Genomic DNA, 22,837 nt, shown 5'->3' on the forward strand with positions numbered 1-22,837 from the left:
GTACAACACTCTATAAGATGCATACCGTTGCCATGGTAACAAGACCTTGTATCTCAAATTTGGGTGAAAATCACTTTTTTGGATTAATTGCTAGATAGTCACTTAAGTGATGTCCTCCCTGAATCCGAGCAGTCTTAACCTAAAAAGAAAGCCACCATGGCATGTCAAAGGAAAGACGATTCTATTTGTTATAGTGCTTTGGCTGCCATGTTTTTGATCTCCTGTACGTTCAACATTTTTTAGATAAGTGGTTTTTTCTACCCAACAACAACATGTCAATTGTGCAATTTCATTTCATTTCATTTTATTTATTTTCATATTTCTCAATGAATAAAAGATACATCAAATGCAAGAAAATTGAATAATACATGATATCCAGCTAGGAGGCATAATATTACAAATTGAAATAGGTCCTATACATATATCCAGCTAGGAGACATACATAGAATACTGCAAACATATGAAACATAGTGGTCGATCTATAAAAGTTGGAATATGGGAATGAATGCTAAAGAAATATGAAGGAACCTACTAAAAAGTAAGCTTGTGGAGCGTAGGTCCCAATTAAGTTCGAGCTACAGATTGAGATTGAGGACAACGGGTACAACAAATGACTGAAACGTAGAGAAAAAAAATACAAATATACAGGGATATTGCAAAATCTTCTCTCATGCAGGTCTGGGGGTCGGATAAGCCATATGTTGTAAGCGGATGAGCCGTCATCATTTCGGCAGTAATAACAAATGTGAATCAGTATATAATGACAATGGTACACGGTTTAGACAGTTTTAGAAAATCATGCATTTCGTGTCTTCAGAAGAGACGGGGAAGTATAGAGAAGAGAACACATGCACCTTCAAATCCAGACAAAAAAAAAAAGACAATAACATGTGTGGTAAATTAAAATCAGATGTGAAAGACCATATATAAGAAGGCAACAACAGTCACAGTGGATATTGGGTATATTGCACAATCTGTGTAATGCCCTGTATTATGTTCTTTAAAGCTTGATCTTCCAAGCAAGTGTGTTTCTTTGAAATGGCACTTTCAATGATATTGTCTAGTGTGTACATCAATATGACTCAATCAAATTATGGAAACGCTAATGAAATATTGACCGGTATACTTGGATTTACATCATTCAAGGCTATTTCCATCCTGGTAACCTTTTTGCACTGTACTGATTATGATTCTGAAAAGGCATGGTTTGTCTGTTTGGTTTATTTATCAATTTATTGATTTATTTATTTTTTGTCATGCCAGTCTAGATATAATTTGTATCAGAGGCGAACAGTCCTGCAAGCCCTGAACATTGTCTATGTCTGCTGTTTATCACCCATACCAACTGGGCAAGTAGTCTCTTTATGTGGCTTGGTGAACTGTGAAGTGTCGTGAGGTATGCTTGATGCATTGTGTAAAGATGGCAAGTTTTTTTATTTGCGTTTTTCCTTCTTTCTTTTGTCTTTATAGGGGATGAGGGAGATAACTTCTATGTCATCGATAGTGGTGAGGTCGATGTAAGTATGCTACTCAGCAGACAGTTTATGGTATCATATACATCATGGGCTTGACTGTCACGGAAGGAAAGGGGGAAACTTTGTTCCCCCCCTCCCCTCCCCCCCCCCCCAAAAAAAAAAAAAATATATATATATATATATATATATATATATATATATTTGAAAGATGGTCAACCTTTCTGGCAAAGCAACATGGCAATGTCAAACAAAGTTGGCTTGCATTGCAGCCTGCAGCGGTGATTCATAATGAAAGCACAGACATAGAACATATGTAGGAGTGTGGATATGACAGTTTCATAAAAGTGAAAGGCCTTGATCTCAGTGACAATGACTCAATTTACACCTGAAGTTTCAGAGGAGAATAAGAGATAGGGAATCTGAAGAATGCTTTAGCACTTCTCTTGGCAACATAGTAGATAACAGGAACTGTACATTTCATTGCACTGACATTCCTTGGTATACTTGAAAGTTAGAAAGTTTGGAAGGTGTCCACAAATGAGGGCTGCACTGTCAATTATATTAGACAGGTTGATGTATAGCAGAGAATATGAATGGGGGGGGGGCACAAGAAAATATGGCTGCCTTGTGTAGTTTGTGATAGTTTCTGTGTATTGAACTGTTACAAAGTCTGTTGAAGGGGAATTGTCCCCAATCATAAAATGGATTCAGAGCTTCACTTAATCTAATATTTAAAAAAACTGTACAAAATGTTAATTTTTCTGTGAAAAGTACACATTCCCTTGGCCTTCTACTGAGATATGCCTAGACTTATACTAATTTCCATGCCATCTGAAGGAGCTAGGTTAAGTGCTCTTATCAGGTCACCGAAAATGCTCTTGTGTGAAAATACTTCAAAAGTTTCTCTATATTCTTCTGTGATACCACAAATTGTAGCAGAGTTCGAATTTAGGAAGGACATCACACAGAAATGAAACAAAACTTTACATATATTCAAAACCTTTATGAAGAGTGTATCAATTTTTTGTCAAACTGTTATTCGTTGTCCCCCCCCCCCCTTATAATTTTAAATTTGTTGAATCCTCATTCATGTTTAGGGGTTCTTCCCTTTAAGGGCTCCACAGCAGGTGTGCTGATGATTAGGGGACTCCTTGATGTTGGTCAGGGAAGAGAAATCCCTGGTCTTTGTGATTTAATGCAAGACTTCCTAGTGAAGTCCTGTTTATAAGTGTTTCGTGTCTGTTGCCATGTGACTAAAACACAGCACTCCTTTCAAACCAAATGTTTGGTTGACAAAGAAAGGATGTGAGAAGTATCTGTAGCATCTGTTAAAGGGGAATTCAGTGTGGATTCAGTGGATGCTGAACAATAGAAATATGTGTTACGCAAACTTTTATTCTTTTTATGAAAAAGACACATTCCTTTAACTTGTTACTGACATACATGTATGTTGCTGGTAATATTATTCCCCATGCCTTCTGAAAGGAGAAAGTTGAGTGTGCTTTCATTTGCTAGAAAAATCAAAATATGTTGAATTCTCTTAATGTTATCTTCATATCATTACCCAACTGTGACATCACTAATAAGCCAGTTCGGAGATAGCTCATGTGCACATGGGTACAAATGACCTTTCATTTTTCTCAGTTGGTAATAGGCACTTCACCCAATTCAAAGCGACATAATGCAGCAGCTTGCCCAACATAGCAATTTATGGAACTCATATTCTAACAAAGAATGAACCTGTGTAGATGAAGTGACCAGAATGGTTAGTCAATCAACACTTTGGGAAGAATCCATTTCATTGTGCTTGTTTTGAATACATTAACAAACATTTTCTGTTAAACATTGCCAAATACCGGCTTTCTGTCAGGTGGATGTACTGGCAGGCACCATTTATATGGATTACATGAATAATCATAACATCACAAATGCTTATCTCAGTGAAATTAAAAACCAACCTGTCTCTCGGTACAAATGACCTTTTTCTGCCCATGCTCAAACTGGAACCCCGAACTGGCTTATTATTTTTTCATCCAGCAATGATGGCTCATGGATTTCATCAAAACTTCAAAAGTTCATAACTTGTGAACAGATTGTCCAGTTTTCCTCAAACTCCACTGATAAGAGATTTGCATATGGGGTATTAAATTCCCCTTTAAACAGATACAATGTAATAACATGTACATCCTTCTTTTTCGTCATTTCTTTTATGTAGCTTGTTCTTAACCCTGTGGGTTACAGTAAATGTTGTAAAGATTTGATTTCTGCAAGGGGAAGCTGTGCTATTTTAAATGAAATCATATCAGTATTTGCATTATAAATGCCTACTTTATATGTATGTTCAAACTATATGTAAATGCCAGGCTTTTGTGTTATTATGTGACATTGTCCAAGTGCAACTTAATGTAGCTTTTAACACTTGAGTCTGCTTACCGTAACACTTGGGTTTGATTCTGTTTGTGAACACAGATCTACGTGGACGGAGAGCGTGTGGTGTCTCTCAGCGAGGGGAGCAGCTTTGGGGAGCTGGCCCTCATCTACGGCACCCCAAGAGCTGCCACTGTCAAGGTGAGATACCTCTCCTGTGTTAGCCTTTGTCAAAGACACTCTCACTCTAGTGATTGGAAGAGGAGCATGCAGAGGATGGTTACTCAAGAGTAGTAAAGCCACCAGTAAGAGTCAAGACCCAGGGTGGGGGCCTTCTAGATATCTGAACCAAATTTCTGAGCTTATGTACCTTCGATTTCCCAGATTTGGCTCCCAGCACTAAAGCCACGGCCAGTCAGCAGAAGTGCCATTTGAAGAAAAGCTCATGCAAACACATTTCGCTCTGAAGACTGATCGGCAAATTGAGTGATTTTGTTGGTCAAAGTGATGACTAACTGACTCATTCAGTAACTGACTTAAATCCATTGAATACTCGGGCAGGTGTCTATGGGAAATGCGTGTTATAGCAAAATCAGTCCGTCCTCGGCGGGTTAATAATCGGTGCGATGGTGCACAGGCAAGGCTTTCTATTGGTCTATGAATGATAATCACAATTGCAGATCTCTATAGGGCCCTTGCACTGATGCACTCGGCTTATGTTCTCAACCCTTTGGTCATGACTGTGAGTGCCGAACAAGAGCGTGACTGAGTGTGCCTGAAAAAGCCTGCTTCTGTGTCGGTGAACCCTTCATCCCCTGAAATCTCTTACTAAATCAGTAATCTAATGAGCTTTACACTCATACTCTACAAAAACTCTGAGGTTCCTCACAATTGATTTCATGAGAATTTCATCATCTCAATTTCATCTTTCTTTGAGAGACCCCAGATTAAGGTACTCTCATGGGTGATTAGCCCTTTTGGCCTGTACATTACTGCTAATAGTGATGCAAAAGAGGGATAAGTGGGAAGTATGAGTGTTTCATATTACTATCCATTACTGACATTTAAATATAATGTTGTGGCAGTGGGTTCATATTCACTAGCCTCCCCTCAAGCATTGTCCAAAGTCTGTATGAACACTACTACTGCTTTCTTGTGTCAAAACGTGTAGAATCATAAAATGTTTGATATAAATATCAAGATAGAATGTCACTTTATTATTATTGACTGTGTTGATCACATGGTGATGCCAGAATCTGCATTTTATAGGTTTCAAGAGCATTTTGTGGTATAAAAAAGTATTCTGTGAAAAAAAATGCTCTCATGGAGGCACCTCCTTTTAAAAAGTGATCTCTTGGATTGGCCTGCAAGCTTTTCATGCCTGGCGTTGATTCAAGAGTACCTTTTAATATCTATGTTCTTTTTGAATTCCCACAGGCCAAGACTGATCTGAAGCTGTGGGGAATTGACAGGGACAGCTACCGACGAATCCTTATGGTGAGCTTTAGTCGTAGTGTATTGGCTTTCATGTTGGCATTTTTTTTTTCTACTTGTTTGTACATCTGTGTGCTTGTGTGTTGTAGAAGTGGTCAACTGTAGTATGGGAATACAGCATGGTAGAGTAAATTGACTCGCATTAAGCTGCTCTTATCCGTCATTCATATCTGCATCACATTTTTTTTTTTTAAACTTGAAGATCAGTCTTTTTGATAAACGATAAATCAAGTAATTAATAATAAACAGTTTGATGAAGCATGCCTATTTGAGAGGGAAGATGAGAAAATTAGGAATATGAAATAGTGTCTTACTAAAACTTTTACTAATCCTCTCTCTGTTTCTGAAGCTGAAAGAAGACATTCAACCTCATGTGTATTAAAATAACATATAAAACGTTGAATCTCTTTTTGAACTATGAGCCTTATATGCCCATATGTGGAGCTAAACTCACACACTGTGTGACTGTAAAAAACAGCTTTTCTGCTGAAATCTGGAAATTTAGTCCCTCCACCCCTTCATTACATTCTCCTTCTCCATTGTTAGCTTCAAGCAGGGAGATGCTTGCTCAAACATGACTATTAAAATGCTGATGAACTATAAAAGCAGAAAACACTAATTTGAAGAACTTTAGAGAGGGGAAAAATGTGTTACAGGATCCTTGTGAAATCATTCACCTATTTTTTGAAGAGGCGAATTAATTAAGGGGCAAAAGTGTGTGGCTTCAGTGATGTCGGGCGGCGTTCTGTGCTTCTGAGTCTTTGAGAGAGGATGAATGAAGTGGCACAACTGGAAACTGCAGATTTGTTATGGTTGAAACCACAAAGGTGGCAACATCTCTCATTCAAGGGGGATATTAGCTTAACCGACACACACAAACGAGGATTGTATATACCCCCATGTTTGTGTGCGGTGCAGGTGCCCCCTTCACGCATTTTTATCAGGCATGCGTTTTTGCTTGCGGCCGCAGACTTGTCCGCGGTTGCGCGGACGCCGGAGGGGGGAGAAGGAATTATTGACACCACTGTGGGCACGAAATGTGATATGTCGCGTGTACTGGAGCACTCTCTCATTGGCCTGCGTATTGATTTGTAGCTGGCTCTCTCAGTTCCCATGGCTTGGCGTGGGTATTTACATTGTATTGCCACATCTTGGTCTGTCTGTCTGTCTGTCTGTCTTTTTTCCTTCCTTTGTTCTCCTCCTCCTCACTCCTCTCCGTGCGCAGTCCACCAAGGAAGTGCCACATCACCGTTTCGTGAATGGAGCAGAACCCTTCACACATGTTAATGAAATCGTGCGCTCAGCTATCATTTATTGATTCACGGTCAAGTTTTCTGTGTTGACAGTCTGCGTCGATGAAAAGCACAGTTTCGTGAGGGTCCTCTTTGGACATAGATACGCGGCACAACAACACAGCATGTGAATAGAGAAGAATACAAGGAAACAGTGTTATATGAAGTAGGAAGACACTCAAAGATGACAATTACGTGCATAGTGGTATCGTTGTTTTAAAGCAAATGATCATATTTTTCACCTTGGAACAAAAGTAATCTGTGTTGTGTATAAATCACAAGTCTCACCAACAAATTATGAGACATGGATAGCCGATGGTATTCTTATTTTTATTTTCATTTTTTGAGCCTCAGGAAATTGTGAGTAAACTTTTGATAAGCTGTACAGTTAGTTAGTTGAAGAAGTCAAGCCATGATCCCAGTGTGTCTGTGTGTGTGTGTGTGTTTGTGTGTGAGTGTGTACTACTGAACTAGGAAGTTACTTTGTATGTAAATATTGGCATCGCAATATGTTTGACATTATGTAGATGAGGTGCATTTAGAAACAGGAAAATTGCAGAATTTTTAAGTAGTATTCTGTTCAAAACAAGACTTGGACCCCGTTTACAGTGAAGGCGGGCTAGGCCGTGGCCGAGCCGCGGCCGAGCCCGCCTTCATTTCAGTGTAAACGCGCAAAAGGCCAAATGCGGGGCCAAAATTGGCCGCGCATTTGGCCACGCTCTGGAGGTGGTCTCAGCCACGGCCGAGCCGCGGCCGAGCCCAGCCTTTTCTCAGTGTAAACGCAAACTGGGCCAAATGCGCGGCCAATTTTAGTCTGGCTTCCAAACCCTCTGCCCGTACTATTTCGTTATTCAGGATATTAACCCCTCAACGTCGAAAACTAGTATAGTTTAAGGTGGTTTTGTCCTGCAAAGGATTTTTCCTTCGGCAAAGGCCTTTGCCCGAACGGCGACTTTTTCGCCATGGAATCCAGTTGGCAAAGGGTCTGAAAACCAGACTACGCCAAATTGTGTTTGTTTACAAGCAGAGCGCCACTACGACAAAAGATTAAAAGGTTTGAATTAAAAGCGCGGCCGAGCCCGACAGTGTAAACGGACAAAATTGCGGGGCTCGGCCGCGGCTCGGCCCAGCCCCGCACTGTAAACGGGGTCTGAGACATGCACATTATACCTATAGCCATAAACAGATTCTTTTAGTGGTAATTTAAAGCAATTTATCTGTTTGGTAAATTGTGAACTGCATGCATTTCAGCAAAATTGATGAACGAAGTAAAACATCACACATGTGATTTAATGTATTGTAATATAGTACGATTTATCATAATGTTATATGATTGATATAATATGATGTAACGGAGTATAATTTGTATCATACATGGCATATGACGCCTCTGAAGCAATAAACTGCCAATTCTGCAATTCTGCCAATTCTGCAGTGTGAAAAAAACAAAAACATGAGAAAACTCTTCCCTTGAATGTTTCCACCTTTGCTTTGGTAAAATCAGCCGAGCAGTGGTAATGCAATAGTTGTGTCTTTGTTTCCTCCTATTACAGGGCAGCCAAGTTCGCAAGAGGAAGATGTATGAAGAGTTTCTCTCAAAGGTCTCCATCTTGGGTGAGTGGGACTCAAATGCACCTGTTGAAAAGCCCCTGTCTGTTCATTTGTTTGTTTGTTTTTTTAGATGACAAAAGATTGATGTTGGTAAGGAACCTGGAATGTATATTGCGTTCGTTTTGGGATTTTCACTTTTGATGTTTGTAAATAAATCCTTACATCTTGGGGCAAAAATAGCCTAACATTAACCACAGCAATTTCTTGATGTAGTGTACCGTGATAAAGTAGAAAGAATATTCCCTGGAGGAGAGTCATTGAAAGGTCTTTAGTGTGAGACAAACAAAGTTTGTCCTAAGATGATTGAAAATATTGTAAATATTCCATGGTATTTATTAACGCTTGGGTATAACAGTTTATGTGTGCTTGTCTATAAAGGCAAATTGTCAGGCTGGTATTAAAGAGAAAAATTACCTAGGACTTGTACCAATAGACTTACAACAAAAATGAAACAAAGTTGAAAAAGTTGTAGCGAGATCATGGCCTTGAATCATCTTTCATCTTTACTTTCTGTAAAATTTCTTTGAGCATTGATTACAGAAATCTTCAAGCTGCTCGATCAGAAATACAATCAAAGAAAACAATAAAATACATAAGTTATTTTGATGTAGCAATTCTTTTACATAAATTTCTTAATACTACAAAAGATATTTAGACACTGAATTAGCCCATTTGAAGCTTTATATAGAGATTTAGAGCTTAAAATCTGATGCACAAAAAATTAGCTGAATTGGCATAATTTTGAGATAACGACAAGTTTAGAGAAAAATTAATGATTCATTCTCGGAGATTACCAATAAGCAACTTGCGTGCCAATATTTGCCACATGCGATCGACCACTGAAATGGGGAGGGGGGACCAAATAAGCTCTCCAGGCATTACAAAATAGTCCGGGCTATCTAGGGTTAATGTACGCACCTTTTTGTGAAAGAATGGAAATCACAATGTGCTTTCAATTCATGTGGAAGACTGATTGTTTTTCACATATATTGTTTTTAAAGCTTTTTTTCATAAAAAAAAAAAATTACAGTGTGCTGTTTATCTTGTAACCAAAATTCCATCTCATAGATGTGGCTTTGGAGGTAAACAGAATTTCATTTAGGTTACAGTACGATAAGAAGGAATAGAGAATCTAGTGTGGTATGAAAACTTACTGAAAAGCTGGTATTTCCTTGATGGCTAGCCGTCTGAAGCCATCTTCAATTCCAAAGTAATTGAAATGTGGAGTACACGATTCTGACAAGCTGACACGTGAGTTTGCCAGATAAATGGTGTAAGTGTGTACGCGTTAACAGGCTGTAGGTCGATAATGTATTTTGTTTTTTGCACCATACAGAGAATCTGGACATGTGGGAGAGATTGACGGTGGCTGACGCCCTCGAGCCAGTGCAGTTCGACGACAGCGAGAAGATCGTCATCCAGGGCGAGCAGGGAGACGACTTCTACATGATCATTGAGGTACGGTGTTTGATGCCGTAGGGTATTGCTTCCCGTAGGGTATCAGATCCCACAGGACTGAACTGTCACATGTCTGTCACAAGTTGTGGATGCTAAAAATTTTGATATACTGTATAAGCTGTTATTTTCGTGTACAGATATCTTCGCCAATGAGGAGGTCACTATGCTTTCGCGAATTGACACAACGGTATCGTAAATGGCCAATTACCTTAATGCAAGATGACATTTTCGTGTGTTGTTAAATTCGCGATCCGACTATGGTTCGCGAAATTCGCGAAAATAAGAGCTTTTACAGTATATGACATGTGGCATGTATTCTGTGTCACTCTACAGATAAAGACATTATGAAAGAATTATAATACCGGTAATAATAATAATAATAACTAGAGAGGGGCCGTCAAAGGCGGCAGACCCACGCCTTGTACAAAGTCGGGGTAAACATAATGTGCATTCGGTCATCTACCAGAATTCGGTCACTTAATTGCCAGTGTGCTTTATCACCAGCCAGTGAGTTCTACCAAAGAGCGTGTTTCTACTGAGCGACGAAAATTCGAGGTGATGCCAGCCGATGTGTGGTGATACCGGCCGATGCCGGCCGATACCGGCCGATGCGTGGTGACACCTCGAATTTTTCCTCAGTAGAAACAGATCTGGTAGTGGCCGATGCCGGCTGATGCGAGGTGCTCCGTCGTCCATCTATTGAGGTGGTCGATGCGTGGTGACGCGAAGGACGATTCTCAGTAGAAACACACCGGGTAGTGAAATTCGTGGTGTATCGGACGTCTAGAAATTCTCCCCGCGCTTTTCAATCGGTTCATCGCACACATGTGTACAAAATACGTGTGTACACACAGCGACCAACAACTCGCTTGTGTATGTGTTATAGGCCCTACGTTACGTTACATGTGAATTGTGGCATTTATCGCCTATTGCTCGCGTGATTAACAACCTAACTTATTGCATTACTAAGTCCTCATCACTTACTTGATTTTACACCGCGTTATTTCATTTTATATTGTCTCGAATCGCGAGAGTACCACATTAGTATGTCGCAGCCTTGAGAAAATCTCAACTGGACCCTCGATCTCCAAAGATTTCTCATCAGTCAGGATACCAGTATGTTAGTTCGGGGTATATTGGATGGGAAGACGAAGAGAAATGGCTAATCAAAAAATAGCCGACGCAGTTGTAGCAAAGCAGGCAGGGTTCGGATCGTATTAACAGGCAGTGCCCGCGTGACCCAAATCTGTGACTTAAAAATACCTGACTTCCGGAATCGCCGCATTTGCACGTCACCTTTGCATCACCTCGTATTTTATCGCTCAGTAGAAACAGCTCTAGTGGTCATAAAATACGAGGTGCTGCGTTGGACAAAATTCGTGGCGATGCCAGGGATGCGAGGTGCTCTCAGTAGAAACACGCTCAAAGATCGTACACTGAAGTGTACGATCTTTGGTTCTAAAGTTACATCACACGCAAATCGCATCATTTCACACACGGTAACACTCATTCACAACAGGAAAGTCCTTTAGTCTCCTCCAAAAATCCATCGAAGATCCCAAATTCCACCGTCAAAAGTGCAGAATCAGAACTTTTCCAAGTCCAGTTTTAAGAGTATTGTCTACGCGACAGGTCGCCAAAAAAGCGCTAAAAATCGAGAAATACGCCGTTTTCTTGCGGGATATTTTGATTATAGCAAGCTGAGAGTGTGATGATATCAAAGGTCGTATGAGTGTACGATCTTTGATGGTATCCACAAAAGCGCAAAAGAAAAACAAAATTTACGTACCCCCTAGGCAATTACCCCTGTGATTAGTGTCTACGGGAATTATTCAATGCAAGGGTTGAATGCAAATGTCTACTGCACCAGTATTCGGTCACCAACGAGCGCCGCAACGTCCCCGATGCAGTTTTGCACTAACAGTGTAGAGCGCGATGCATTTTCAGCGGCCTTGCACACGCATTGACATTGAGCGCGCATATCGTGCAGTGTGACTGACCAAGCAAATGCTCCTCCAACGAAAAAAACAATCAATGTTAATTTGAACAATCATCAAAATACGGGCCAGTTTGTGACGACGGAGAACGAACTTTCATAAATCTAGAAGGACATAGTCCCTCAAATAGGCCTAAACGTAAATTTCGGAATTCTTACGAACATTTGAGCAGCGAAGTCGGATCGTTTGGGAGTTTATGTTTTCGTATGGTAGCGGAAAATCGCAAAGTGAGAAACGGGAAATTTTCGGAGTGGTCACTATACCATGGGGTCAAAACTTCAAGATCACACAGAATTTGCAAGGGTCAACCGATTATCACCAAAATCTAATAGATTCTTTCCTGCCATTATCCAAACATCCCCTGAACATTTCGTGCAAATCCGTTTACCCATTCTCTTGTTATCTTGTACACAAACAAACAAACAAACAAACAAACATACGGAACCCTTTACATAACCCCCTGCCGATTTTCATCGGCGTGGGTAATTAACAGTGTTTATATAGCACATAACACATAGTGCATATGTCTCCATGCACTCAGAAAGGTGGAAAGATTATACAAAAACATACGATTCCAATCACAATGATGGTACCGAGCTTCATGTGTGCTTACACTGTAAAAAGTGTTTTCAAAGCAGACTTAAATCTTTTACTATCAGTGATTTGTTTTAAATTCTGAGGTAGATTATTCCGTAGGGTAGAGGCATTGTACGCAAATGTTTGCCCTCCATAAAATTTAGTTCTTCTGTTTGGAATAAGAAATAAGTCTTTGCTTTTTGAGCGAAGGCTCCTCTCTGGTTTGTAGGTTTGAAGTAGCTCTCTCAAATAATGTGGAGCAAACATATAGAAACATTCAAATGCTAGTACCAATATCTTAAACTGAATCTGACTTTTGACTCAAAGCCAGTGTAAGCGTCGTACAAGTGGTGAAATTTGTTCATGTTTCTTGATTTTGGATGCTACTTGTGGTGAGAAGCAATTCAAAGAATGCAAAGCATTCCATTCAGAAATTCCAGAGGGTATCGCAACTTTGATAGGACTCTGTTCGGTCTCTGTTGATTTTGATAAAGCTTTCTATTGCCCTTGAAATCACATCAACGGATGTGACTTTTTACATTATTTGCATTCCCCAGACTGTCTCATCATGCTCTTTCTGCCCAGGTTTTCCAGATTAATGAAAAATAATCATGTAAACCTAATGCTTCATTACACTGGCATAGTGTGATCAGAGGGTTAAAAGTCATGGTGCATGAGAACCAAGCTTTATTACCAGAAAGTCATTCATTTAAAGGCACATGGTCCCACTGGTTTAGTCGAATGCATATGCGGGCGCACGGCGCAAGTTTTCTATAGAGACCTACGCTATTGACTCCTCTAGCGCTTACGCTTTGACCCATTTCCCAGAGTCTGAAGAAGTCCGATCCACTGTAGTCAGTGGTCCGATCACAGTTCGGCTCATGATTAGACTGAAGGGGATGACAGCTTTAGCAAACTTCTTTTGTGATGTCATACTGAGAAGCACATATGCACGCACCCTGGCATTACTACAGACTGCGTGATGCGCAGAGAAGACAACAAAGGCAACGTTACCTAGCAACACCTACGCGCTTTACTCTTGATGACAGCTCAACTTCGGCAATCTTTGTATCAATGCTAACGGTGATCGGCAGTATCATCAACAGCGCCCCCGCACCCACTAGGACTATGCACCTTTAAATCATCTTTTGAGAAAGCATTTTAATTTTATGAGAAGTGTGGTTATTGTCATGTCGCTCATGATAGTTGACTTGCAAATGTTTTTACATATTTTGTAAAATGTGTTTTGCCGCCTATTGATAGCACAATCATGTTTAATGTAACGTATGTCCTGCAATGCAAAAGTGAACATTTCCAATACTTTACCTTTGTGTGGCACCTAGCCTTCATATCAGTCGGTAGTTTGTGAAAGTGCTTTTGGGAATGTTGAAGTGAATGTAATGCATATTCCTTCAAAAGATATTAGGGGAATAAATAAAAGTGTTGTCTCTGTTTAATGACGAGGTAGCATAAATCCTGTAAATGTCATGGGGGGGGGGGCAGGGAAACAACAACACCTCATAATGATAGATAATGATGACAACACGCTTATTTATGACCCCGCACAGGGCCAGGCCGCTGTTCTTCAACGCCATGGCAACAAGGCAGACTCCGAGCTGATTGAAGTGGGCAAACTCGGCCCATCCGACTACTTTGGTGAGATTGGAATTCCACAAAATGTTTTTTTACTGTCTGAAAATACACTTTCATGCCCTTTTTATTTGCTCACAGAGTAATATTAGCTGAACCTAGTCAGAAGAGTAAGGCGTGTATATCTTACATTGTTATTTTATTTCCCTAGACCCATTTGACTTATGGATAGACTGAGCATGTTAAGTGATGTAGCATCCACTCATATTTGATCATCGTCCATGGTCCATCACACGAGCTGTGCACTTCTCCGTCCTATGCTTTAACAACTTATAACTCTGTTTCATTGGTCTTGTTGGGCCAGATGAGATATTCTAAACTATTTTTTGAGAAGAAGAAATGCATGCCTTCTAGAACACAATTCATGAGATTCCAAAAATGCAACGGGTCAATTTTTGTGCTGCTTGCCAGCCGACAGCTCTCTGCAAGAAGTTGAGAAAGTAGTCGCACAAAATTTCCAGTGACGGTCAATTTCGTTCATGTTGTCCACCAGGATCACTGTCTGCATTCAGGATGATGTCATAGATTCTTCATTGTCTCAAGATAGTCCTTCATAGAGAATCTACAGAGGGTAGACTACTTCATATAGCTATACTAACATGGAATGACAAACATTATGATTCAGTCGAGTAAAAGACCTCATTGGGGAAAAATGATAATGATAATTATAATTAACAGTGCTTTTAATTGTATATAGCGCATAACACATAGTGCATATGTCCCTATGCACTCAAAACATGGAAAGATTATACAAAAACATACAATTCCATTTATAATGATGGTACAAAAATGAGCTGTCTTAGCAGGGGTCTGTGGGAGCGTGGTCTTCCGAACACTGTCTGGTGTAAGATTTAAACAGCAAACATATAAAGTAGCACAATTAATTTGAATCCTATACTGCTATCAGGTGTACTTCAGTTTTGCACCTTTTTTTGCATTTTCTATTCTTGTTTTTTTACTCTGAATTCCCCAGGTGAGATCGCCTTACTGCTGGACCGCCCCCGCGCTGCCACCGTGGTGGCCCGCGGTCCCCTCAAGTGCGTCAGGCTGGACCGCCTCCGCTTCGAGCGCGTCCTGGGGCCCTGCCAGGAGATTCTGAAGAGGAATATCTCCAGCTACAACAGCTTTGTCCAGCTGTCCGTATAGACCCCCTCTACCCCCTCCATCCCTGTACATCAGCCTCCAACATGGGTACCAGCTGTTTGTACATAGATGTATGTATATTAATTAACAATTCAAAAAAGAAAAAGGTGTAGATAAAGCAAATGAGAGAAGAAATGATACCTTGGACATTGACAGAATGATGAGAAGAATATGTATTATTAAAGGAAAGATGTTGCCAGAACTTGTCGGTTCTCGATGGAATTTGTGTAACGGATTCAGAAATTCAGACAGTATGTATCTCAATGTACCCTGTGTAGGGCATCATTTCAGCTGGACTTTCTCTATTTACTTGTCTTAGTTCTTCTTTCTTTTTTTTTTAAAACATTGCATGATTGCGGATAGAGGATGGAGGATGGAAGGTTAAATACAAAAGAAGAGTTTTAGAAGTGGAATTAAAGACAAACATTTTGTTTTACTCCCATCCCCTTCTTTTCCTGTCTCCAAGGCATATCCTCCAAAGAAATTATTCTCGTTGATATACATATTTTGTGGTCCTGCAGAGAACTTTTCTTCTGTAGAAAGAGCTGCACAGCTGAATTATTCCCCACCCATAAGACATTTACAGTTAATTTCTGTCAGCAGCGATTATTCTTTCTTGCCTCAATCAATCGCACACAGACTACTATACGTATCGCAGCTTTCTGTGTGATCCTTCTACTATTCGTTGGGTCTTTGAAGAGGAGCTCTATGTAAAAAGAAGGATTACAGATTGATTTACTTTTCATCCATGCTTAGGATGGGTTTGTTCAGATGACACTTGCACTCTGAATTTTAGGGGAAATGGGTACTTCTATTCTCACAATTTTTTTTAGTTGGTATTAACACGCTAAGGGGAATCCGTCATTAAGAATGTGAGTACGTTCACACCGTGCAAACTTTTTCCTATCAATAACTAGGGTAATAATTCTGTTTACAAAATTTAAAAGAAAAAAATTTCACAGGTTCATTTTTAGAGAGTTGTACTCTTAAATCTGTACAATACTGCTGCAATTTCACAAAATTTCATACAACTTTGCAACAGAGGAAGACATGATGAAAACTCTAACTGGAAGCCAGAGGGAATATTGCAGGGGCATTGTCTCAAACTTTGTCCCGACAGCATTTGTTTTCGTAATTGTGGCATGGATATGCAAATGACACAAGCAAAGAAAGAAAGATTTGTGCTATGATGAGATTTATTCTTCCTACCCTACCAGCCCCATGCATGTGGCCGATTCTTCTTTGAAAATGGTTTCATGGCAACCATTTTTATTGCAGTCTTGTGTAAACTGATGTAAATGAATGAAAGAGTCATGAAACAGAATTGTATGGTTGCATACACTGTGGTTGCATCCTGTTCACATACACTGTGCTCTGTTGCACCCACATTGTAGTTATAGCAGGGTGTCTCTCACTGACATTTGAAGCTTGTGTGCACTTTTACACGATTATTCCGAAAGGGACCAGTGAATGTACGTTTGCAGAGGAAGTGTGAAGTGACGCTTCACTGGAATCTAAAGCTATGTGTAGTTTTGGCGTACAGCATGCAGTGAGTGTCACACGACCTTTTGAAAGACTGTGTTGGTAAGGTCAATTTCATGGTTCAGCCTGCCAGCTTTAGTGAGGGCAGAGAATATGAAACGACCAGTATTGCCAATTTGATCCATGAAAAGGGAGGATAATTGCAGTAATAAGGTATTGAATTCTTCTCACATTTTCATCCTCGAGAGTCACGCAGGTTATGTGCGTGTGTATGTTTATGGATATCCCCCATTCTATTGTTGCTGGCGAGCATTGAGTTCGGAAAGTTCTCAAGACGCCCAATGGCATGATGCATGGGTTTGCAAGCAAGTAGAGTATATACCAATCAGTCATTGTCTAGTCCAGACACACATTTAAGTTGGGTCAAGAAAGTGGTCTAAACTTAAGAGTTAGAATCCTCAATAGATGTGTGTCATTTTCGTATTTATTGTGGTTCCTTGCCAACAGTGGTTTTTACAGATTGGCCGAATTTTGAGTGTGTGTATATAGCTAAAAATTGTTATTCATTAGTAACTGGTGCTGTGTTTGAAAAAAACAAAAATAAAAAACAAAATCGAGATGAGAGGAAACAGAACCATGACATGCCAGTAGAAAAGTTAGTGTTTGGATATGTTTTGGTTCTGTAGGATGTGATATGTAAGGTATATTCACTCTCTGACATCTGTGTGTTCATAGATATATATATATTTGTAGACAGTAAGAGAAATAGAAATTATTTGTTTTTGATGATTATGTCTTGGTTGTTATTTTCACCTATATTTGTTTATCACAAGTTATGACTTCAATTTTTCTCCTGTAAACCTTGCACCTGTTCAGTGTCACGCTTTTAAGCTGGCTTGTATTTTGACCAGTAAAAAAAAAAAAAAAGATTATTTAATGCTACTACGTGCATATACTATGTATGTAAGATCTGATTGTTGTCATTGTAAGTGTACCACTGTCCGTACATGGTGCGTGTATCACGGTTGGGTCTGTTGACCATTCTCGTGGCAGAAGTAAGTGTGCTCTTGTTGGTCCACAACATAGGAATATCAGCATATTTTGCGACCTACAGCACTGGACCTGATCAAGTATTAATTGTACATACACTGGCAAGTAGATAGATTGATGATTTGAGTGTGATGATTCCCCAAACAAAGTTTATCGAGAGAAACAAAAGGATTCAGAATTTATTCTTTCTCCTGCCTCATTCTCTCTTTGTATGTTAAATAAGGATGATGACGAATATCAGAGAAAGAAGAATATTCTTTCTTTTTTTTTTTTCAAATCATTTCTGTGATTTTATAAGTGGACGTCACAAGTTTGACAGCTGGTGCCACTTTCACAAAACCAAATACCAGAGCATGACAGCTGAAAACGCTCCATGCGTAATGCACCTGGCCAATACTTTCTGCCCTCAGTCACCTGGGGCTTGAGGTAAGATGGCAAGAATCAGGGAGCAAAACTGCAGTCTGGAAATTTGTGAGTGTGCAGCAGGCCTAGCTTTCTACAACGTATTACAGAACATTATTTTTTATGTTGTCTCTTGCACTGCTCGCTTGCACCGAGTATCAAAAGATGCAGATGATATTTCTTCCTTTACGGTACATCCAGTGATGTCTGGCAGAGAACTCTGGGCTCCTTCCGACACTTGCTACTGATTTTGATATGAATTTTTAATCATCAGCTCCCTGTGTGGAGTAGCACTTCTGTGACAACTGTTTCGTGCATTATTTCTCATTGAAAACTTTGGGCAGAAAATTTGAGTCCTCTGTTAGTTCCCTGTCATCTTGAAACATTGAGAGTTCATTGCAAGCCAGCCTTGTCTGAACACGCTGCCATTCACACACACACAAACACACCGCCGTCCTCACACACACACACACACACACACACACACACACACACACACACACACTCACTTCCTACGAGTCTTTAATGCCAACATTACTCTTTACAAGATCAGGGATGTATTGTCGAGCCATCGTGGAACCCTCGTATTAATCAGTGGAGGGAAAACTGTGCTATTCCAACTTCAACCAACTGCCACCACCAACAGTGAGAGTTGCATTGGGGTCCCTGACAAGCGTGTGGCAAAAATGTCTAGTGCTATCCCTGTGTGAGGTGTACAACATTAAGCGTGTACAGACTGTACACCAGTGTACATGTATATTGTGTGTGTGTGCATTCTTTTAACCTTGTTCAGCATGCGACAGACTCTTCAACGTTGTACAATCTAGGGAGTTTTATCAGAAGTACTTCACTTGGATTGAAAAAAAAATGATAAAATCTTTGTCTATAATGATGAGAGCTAGCTTGTATTATAGTGTGCAGTTGTGAGAAGCCATGAAAAGGAAAGAAAGAAGAATATTGATAGAAGTAGCTGTAATTATTATACTGTACATGCATTCTTCTAATACACTGTATTCTGTATCAATGGCACCTTCCATATTTTGACAATACAGTGAAGGCTAGTATTACTTTTACACTATTCTTTTTCATCTGTATCATAGATTGTGTTCTGCTTGGCAGTAATTTTCATGCCATTTCTAAATTACCAATTTTCTATTTCAGTAGAAACTATTAAGGGGTTAAGAAAAGGGGGAAAAAACTTTCCACTTTTTACTTTGTTTATAGTTTTTTGTTTTGGTTGGTTTCAGTCATCACAAGCAGGAAAAACTGTGTAATTACCCTCGGAGCATTGCGTATGATATCATTACAGTGTTTTTAGCACGATATTGTGTAGAGCTATATATGACAAGTCAATGTTTTTTGTGACATGTACTCGAACCATCTTCATTAAAGAAAGAAGACAGGTAAAGTCTATATAATGGAGCTCATTTGTGTGCATGTGTTCTTTGTTTTCATGACTCCCTTTCTTGTTGCTAGTGACTAACCGCTAGTCTCCAATTGGCAAAAGCATTTCCCACATTCAATTATATATCATCAAAACATACCACTTAGCATCACCTTTCTTCAATTAAAAAGTCAGTTGATTCTGAGGAAAATTGGACAAGCCATTCAAAAGTTCAGTTTGTTTGTTTTTTGTAAAGTTTCAGTACCGCCATGGCTGGATGAGAAAACTACAATATTTTGTGACATCAGACGTGGACAGCAATATAAAGAAATATAAAGAAAATTCAACGTATCTAAACTTTTCTAGCATAATGAAAAAACACTTGACTTCCTTCTTCCAGAAAACAGGGAATTATATTTTCCTTTAAGGGGAATTCCAGTGCAGTTGAAGATTAGTCTGAAAAGGAACAAAATTCTCTTCGCAAAATAATGAAAATTTGATCAAAATTGGCTGAAAAATAACACAGTAATGACATTTTGAATTTTCACTAATTTCTCGGGAAACGGTTCTTGAACAGTCAATATGAATATGCAAATGGTGTAGTGATTATGCCATCCCACACAACTTGCGATAAAAGTTATACATAAAATTTTGAAAACTTCCTTTGTTTTTTTCATTAAAACACAATGAAGCACCAGTCCCAAATTCTGATGTATTTAGCTGATAATTATTCTGAAGTTACGCAACAAAGGAATGACATCATGTTTTACACTTTTATAACAAACATTGAATTTAAATATTTTTTTGACACTTTCAAAAGAAAATTGTGAGATGACATCAGCTCACTCATTCTTTTTTGTTTTGTAGAAATTAGCGATACTTAAAAATTTCAGAACTTCCCGATTTCTATCTGATTTCAATCAAATTTTCACTGTTATGTTTGTAAGATTTTACTCTTTCTTATCAAAGTAACTTATAACTGGACAGTAATTCCTCTCTAGCATAATAATTATGTTAATATCTGCATGAGTGAAAGTATATTTTTGATAGAAAATGAAATTTTGTGGAATTCTTTTTGTATTTTCAGTTTTCAGTGCTGTTTCAGTGTAGTTTCTTTTCATGTTTCTAACAAACTGAACAGTACTTTGTGGTAACAAAAATACATCACATGCACAAAAGACATTAAAAAAATGATATGCAGTAAAATGTGTACATGACAATTTGCTGATATTTGAGATGCAAAAGAGAAGAGAAAGAGATTGAGAAAATAGATCTTGAAATCCTGTCCATGCGTGAAGCCACGAGCAGTTGGTTCTGCTAATCCAGAGATAGCGGCACCAAAAATTTAGATATTCATAGCCTTTGAACAGATTGTCAATTTTCCCTCAGAATACATTTCATGAATTAAATTGTGAAAGTAGTTTTGAATAACAAAATTAGATTTTAAGTGGTGGCTTGGAGCCACTAGAAATTGATGTCCACCAAATGTCCAAAAGGGCTTTCTATTGGTGGCCTGATTGGGCTATTGAAAATGGAGTGTTATGTTTCCCTTTATTTAGGACCATTACATTTTTTTTTTTTTTTTTTTTTTTTTGGGGGGGGGGGGCACCAAAGTTTCTGTTTTAAAGATTTTAGTGGCCTGAACAGGCCAAAAGAGACTAATTTATAGTGTTGATCCCTGTATGTAGGCCCTATATATCATAGGCCCTTAAAATCATATGCACATCTTGAAGACTGCAAGATATGTGTAGTCATGGACCATTCAGGGATACACATTACTGATTTATTTATTCATATTTTTTTAATGGAGGAATGGGAACTCATTGGTTCATGCCAAAACAGCTTAACAATGAGGAAAAACAAGAATGATAAATGATAGTATATCTGCAATATTGGGGGAATGAAATATGGGGGTGGGGACAAAATATGGTGGGGGGGGGAGTAAAAACATAGGGAAAAAAGTAAAAACATAGAGAAAAAAGGAAAAGGAAAAAAAAAAGCACACTGACTTCCCACGACCACGAAGGGACTCGAACCCTCAATCTTCCGATCCGAAGTCGGACGCCTTATCCATTAGGCTACGCGGCCGCATTAGTGAAGGTGCACATATTATGTATATATTCTCTGTATTAAATCATAACTACAGCAGCCTTGATAAAGTGGTATGGTAAACTTATTTTGTGGATTTTGTGAATACATACAGTTGACGTGAATATTTGTGTAAATTCTAGATGGATTTGGAACTACCGGTAAATAGAAACGAGGCAGGATGATCTGCCGTGCTGTGATTACGCGTGCGAGCTTATGCTGCGCGCTCTCAATGCGCACGCACCGTCACCCACATGTTTTTAATAGTACATTGTACACAGCAACCACTACCAGCTCTGTCGCGTGATCAAACGTACAGAGCTAGAGCTCGACGCGACAGGCACGGGGGCTGGTCGGGCAACTGGATGTTGATCTTGCCGCCGCCGCTCGAGTAGCAGCGCCGCGACTGGCGGAATCACATGCGAAGTACACGTACCTGGGACTCGCAGAGGTTGGTTACATTATTCTCTATCAGCAGAGGGGCTATCCTGGGTTGCAGAGGTAAAGTTTTTCGTTTGAATGACGTACGAATTACTGTAGATCTATATCTCGAAGCCGCATGCGCTACATTCAGACCTGAAAGTGAAACGTATGTTGAGACGCTTGACTGTGTTCATGTAGACGACAGTCTAACTATTAGAAACTAGACTAACGTTAGAGAATTGCCTTGGTGTGAAGGTCTAACTAGCGATAACATGGTTAACATGGTTAGACCGCCTACTAAAGTTTCGATTATATTAATATGGCACACTGTGCAATGCATTAGCTTTTGGGGTGATAAAACCGATAGCTATCCCGCCATATCTAGCCCGGTTAATATATAGTTTCGTTGTTGCGTGGTGAGTGCAGAGTAGATTCACATGTGTGCATGGTGTGCCTCAAATTCATTTTATAAACTTTAACGTTGAAGTTAATTTTACTATAAAAATCAAATTGGCATAATAAAAAATTACCCCCCGGCCCCGGTGCGCTCCTTGTAATGGTTACACAGTTAATACTGTTCACGTTCGGGCTGTGTTTCACAGTTACTAGTAGTAATGCTATAAGATAGAACTGGATTTTCTATAGAACTCTAGACACCTACGTTAGAAGAACTCAAAATCAAAATAAAATTTGTGGCTATACACTGCCCAGTCGCTGTAAAAACACGTTTTAATACAGCGACTGGGCTGTGTATAGACCTCTAGACCTATAGCAGATAGTTACTTTGACCGAAAGATCGGACTGTATCTGTCCGTCGGGGAATGTTCCGCAGAGACTGCGTCTGGCTTCACGGATCCCCTCCGTATACAGACCGAAGTCAATGATTGCGGCTCCTGTGTGGAGCAGTCGCGCAAGGATCAAACGTTACGATAAACCAAATTTCAG

At 39.5% G+C, this 22,837-nt stretch overlaps 1 protein-coding gene and 1 non-coding gene across 3 annotated transcripts in view; one reads left to right on the top strand and one right to left on the bottom strand.

Moving 5' to 3' along the window:
• LOC139738058 (cAMP-dependent protein kinase regulatory subunit-like) overlaps positions 1–19,413 on the top strand; it is a 77,035-nt gene extending 57,622 nt beyond the window's left edge. For both annotated transcript variants that reach the window (XM_071648719.1, XM_071648720.1), the window contains exons 5-11: positions 1,471–1,517; positions 3,945–4,043; positions 5,280–5,339; positions 8,182–8,242; positions 9,576–9,697; positions 13,839–13,926; positions 14,894–19,413. In XM_071648719.1, coding sequence (XP_071504820.1) covers positions 1,471–1,517; positions 3,945–4,043; positions 5,280–5,339; positions 8,182–8,242; positions 9,576–9,697; positions 13,839–13,926; positions 14,894–15,066 — 650 coding nt within the window. In that variant the 3' untranslated portion in view covers positions 15,067–19,413. The remainder of the gene's footprint in view (positions 1–1,470; positions 1,518–3,944; positions 4,044–5,279; positions 5,340–8,181; positions 8,243–9,575; positions 9,698–13,838; positions 13,927–14,893) is intronic.
• A 1,983-nt stretch (positions 19,414–21,396) lies between these two features.
• Trnar-ucg (transfer RNA arginine (anticodon UCG)) lies at positions 21,397–21,469 on the bottom strand. Its single transcript has one exon. It is a non-coding gene; the product is annotated as a tRNA-Arg (tRNA).
• Between the last annotated feature and the right edge of the window lie 1,368 nt (positions 21,470–22,837).

This window comes from Diadema antillarum, unplaced genomic scaffold (assembly GCF_040938485.1).
Source record: "Diadema antillarum isolate AM-2024a unplaced genomic scaffold, OU_Dant_1.0 seq00000720_RagTag, whole genome shotgun sequence".
Classification (NCBI taxonomy): Eukaryota; Metazoa; Echinodermata; class Echinoidea; order Diadematoida; family Diadematidae; genus Diadema; species Diadema antillarum.